A 3,701-nucleotide genomic window follows, 5' to 3' on the forward strand; every position below is an offset into this window, starting at 1 on the left:
ACATCCTCGGCTCCAAAATCGGCTGGAACATCAACACCAGCAAGCGCTCAACCCAAAGTGGTGGCCAAAGCACAGTATCCGTGCGACCTGTGCCAAGGTGATCACTACCTGGTCAGATGTGACCAGTTTGGCAAGATGACTCCACCACAACGAACTCAGCTGGTGATCCAAGCCAGATTGTGCCCAAACTGTCTTGGACACCACCAAGTCGAGTCATGCAACTCACCATTCCGTTGCAGAGTGTATCAGGAACAGCACCACTCGATGATTCACCCAGGAATCCCTGCAACGCAAACTCAAAGTGCTCCTGCTCAAACTCAATAAGAATTTGCGCTTCCGCACGACACTCAAGCACTCGACACTCACTCGCACTCGCCTACTACAAGCTCACCGCACTTAAACAACACTCTTGCCCACACTCAAGCTCAAAATACTCATGATCGCAGCACTCGTACTCATCACTCGCCCACTCAGAACTCAACAACTGGTTGTACTCAAACTCATCATTACGCTACGTTACTCGCGACTTGTCAAGTCTACGTAGTGACCAAGTTAAGTACTCATCCAATACGCATTCTCTTAGATACCGGTTCTGAGATATCCTTTGTTTCAGATTCATTGGTAAGAATGCTCAATATTTCTCGTGCTCGATCACACCTTACCATCCTAGGGATCGGTGCAGCCAAAGCTGGCCGCACCAGGGGATGTGCAACTATCACTCTCCGCTCATGCCACTCGGATCAATCACTCACGATGAAGGCTTACATCCTCAGTGGTTTAACTGCTCGATTACCATCTGACCAAGTCCAAAATACTGACTTGGCACAGTACTCGCATCTCACGCTCGCAGATCCAGAGTTTGGAACCCCAGGTCCAACGGATGTCATCCTTGGAGCTGATTACTACGGCCAGGTCATCACTGGCGAGATCATCAAGTGCAAATCTCCCGGATTACTCGCTCAAAACACCATCTTTGGCTGGATTATCATTGGTCCAGTCCAAGCTCGGCTCAACAAACCACTGAGAATTCATCATGCTGTCTCCAATCATCATGATCAAGATCTTCAAGACTTACTAACTCGATTCTGGCTCCAAGAAGAGGTCAGTCCAACTCAACTACGCTCATTAACTCCCGAAGAAGAGGCTTGTGAAGCTCACTTCCGGGACACTCACACTCGAGACAGTTCTGGCAGATACATTGTCAGACTGCCATTAGTATCAGACCCGCAACAACTGGGGAACTCATACACAGCAGCCCGTCGCTGCTTACAACATCTCATGCGACGGCTTGATCATGATGCTCGGCTCAAAACACTCTACATGAATTTCATGGCAGAATATCTCGAACTCAAGCACATGGTGCCTGCGGCATCATCTACATCATCAATTCAATACTTTCTACCCCACCATGGGGTACTGAAGGAAGACAACAACACCTTCAAGATCCATGTGGTCTTCAACGGCTCAAAACCAACCAGTTCAGGACTCTCACTCAACGACATCATGCATACCGGGCCAAAATTACTCGTTAACATCTTCGACGTACTCATCAGCTCACGACAACACCAGTTGATCTTTATCACAGATGTCACCAAAATGTATCGACAAATTCTGGTTCACGAAAAGGACCAGGGTCTGCAACAAATACTCTGGTTTGATGAGGAAGGAAACATCACTCCCTTCAAACTCACTACAGTTACTTATGGGACGAAATCAGCTCCATTCCTTGCTGTTCGAGCCCTGCTCCAATTGTTCGAAGATGAAGGACATAGATTCCCACTCGCAATCGATCCACTCACTAAAGGTCGGTATGTCGACGACATTTCCGGAGGCGCAGATGATCTCGAGTCATTGCAAGCAGTTGCAGATGATATCGAGGGTCTGTGCATGGCGGGCGGTTTCCCACTCGCCAAATGGGCAAACAATCATCGCAAATTACTTCAGCTCAATCGTGCGGAAGCGATTACACAATATAAAATAGAGGATCCAGAAGTCAGCACCAAAATTCTTGGGATGTACTGGTCTTCAAACAAGGATCAATTCTCATCCAAACACTCGCCACCATCTTCAACTCAACCGTGCACAAAGCGTGCAATTCTATCAGAGATTGCTCAGATCTTTGATCCACTGGGATTCCTATCACCACTCATAATTCAAGCCAAAATGTTCATGCAGGAACTTTGGCTTGTCAAACTCGGCTGGGACACTCCATTGTCTGCAGAATTACGACAGAAATGGACTTCATTCAAAACTCAACTCGACATGATTCATATCATCAAGATTCCCAGATGGATCCACTCGTCCACGAACTCGGCTCTAGAAATTCATGGATTCTCCGATGCCTCGCAATTGGCGATGGCTGCGGCAGTCTTTATCAAGGTCCTACCAACAACTCAAACTCAGAGGGCAAAGGTTACGCTGCTTTGCTCTAAAACCAAGGTGGCACCGTTGAAACCCCTAACGATTCCACGCTTGGAACTCACTGCGGCTCACATGTTGGCAAAACTCGTCAAACACTGCCAGACCACACTCAACTACTCGCATGTGCCAACATATCTTTAGACCGATTCATCAATCACACTCACGTGGATACACTCGCACCCGTCTCGCTGGAAAGACTTTGTCAGGAATAGGGTGTCATTTATTCAAGAACTCATTCCAGATGGCCACTGGAAGTTTGTCCCTGGCACTGACAATCCAGCAGACTGTGCAACTCGAGGCTTGACAACCAGTCAGCTTAAAACTCATCAACTATGGTGGTCTGGCCCATCATGGTTGCTGGAAGACTCGCCGTCCTGGCCAACCAGTCCTATTCATAAAGATGCAGATACTCACCTGGAAGAACGTCCTGTCAAATCACTCTATGCTTCGGCTCAACCACTCAACTCGGCTTGGACGCTAATGGAACGTCCAATCCCACTGTTGCGCATGCTCAGAGTTACTGCAATTTGTGGGAGGGTACGCGATTTAATCAAATGCATACCACACTCGTCTCTCGCTCGTCCACTCACATCAACTGAAATCAACCTCGCACTCTAGTTCTGCATCAAGGAAACTCAACGTACTCACTTTAATTCTGAACTCCAACTACTCGCAAAACAGGCATCATGGCCAAAGGATCACCCATTTGCTCGGTTGGTGGCTTATCAAGACACCGATGGTATCATCCGAGTAAGGGGGAGATTGGAAAATGCTCCAGACTCAGATCAACAGAAGCATCCTGCAATTTTACCTCGTGATGCCGCTCTAACTCGACTCGTCATCTCTGATGCCCATCAGCGTACCATGCATGGTGGTACTCAACTCACACTCGCTCATACTCGACTCCGATACTGGATCATTGGTGGACGTCAACCAGTACGTTCACACACACTCAAATGTCTCGTCTGTGCTCGTCATCGAGGTGTTCGGGCTCAGCAATTAATGGGACAACTCTCAGCTCAACGTGTCACTCCAGCGCCACCATTTTCTCACACTGGAGTTGATTACGCTGGTCCAGTGTCAATCAAATCATGGAAAAGTCGAGGATCCAGGATATACGAGGGCTGGATCTGTGTGTTTGTCTGTCTGACCACATCAGCAGTTCACGTCGACCATGTCAGCGACTACTCATCATCAGGATTCATAGCAGCTCTCCGACGGTTTATTCACCGTCGAGGGGTATGTACAGCACTCTACAGCGACTGTGGAACAACATTCCA

The 3,701-nt window shown here is 48.1% G+C and overlaps 1 protein-coding gene across 1 annotated transcript; it reads left to right on the top strand.

Annotated features, from left to right (window-relative positions):
• The first annotated feature begins 753 nt into the window (after positions 1-753).
• LOC130666933 (uncharacterized) lies at positions 754-2,562 on the top strand. The gene has a single exon (XM_057468263.1). The coding sequence runs from the start codon at positions 754-756 to the stop codon at positions 2,560-2,562; it is 1,809 nt and encodes a 602-aa protein (XP_057324246.1).
• The last annotated feature ends 1,139 nt before the right edge of the window (positions 2,563-3,701 follow it).

This window comes from Microplitis mediator, chromosome 4 (genome assembly GCF_029852145.1).
Source record: "Microplitis mediator isolate UGA2020A chromosome 4, iyMicMedi2.1, whole genome shotgun sequence".
NCBI lineage: Eukaryota > Metazoa > Arthropoda > Insecta > Hymenoptera > Braconidae > Microplitis > Microplitis mediator.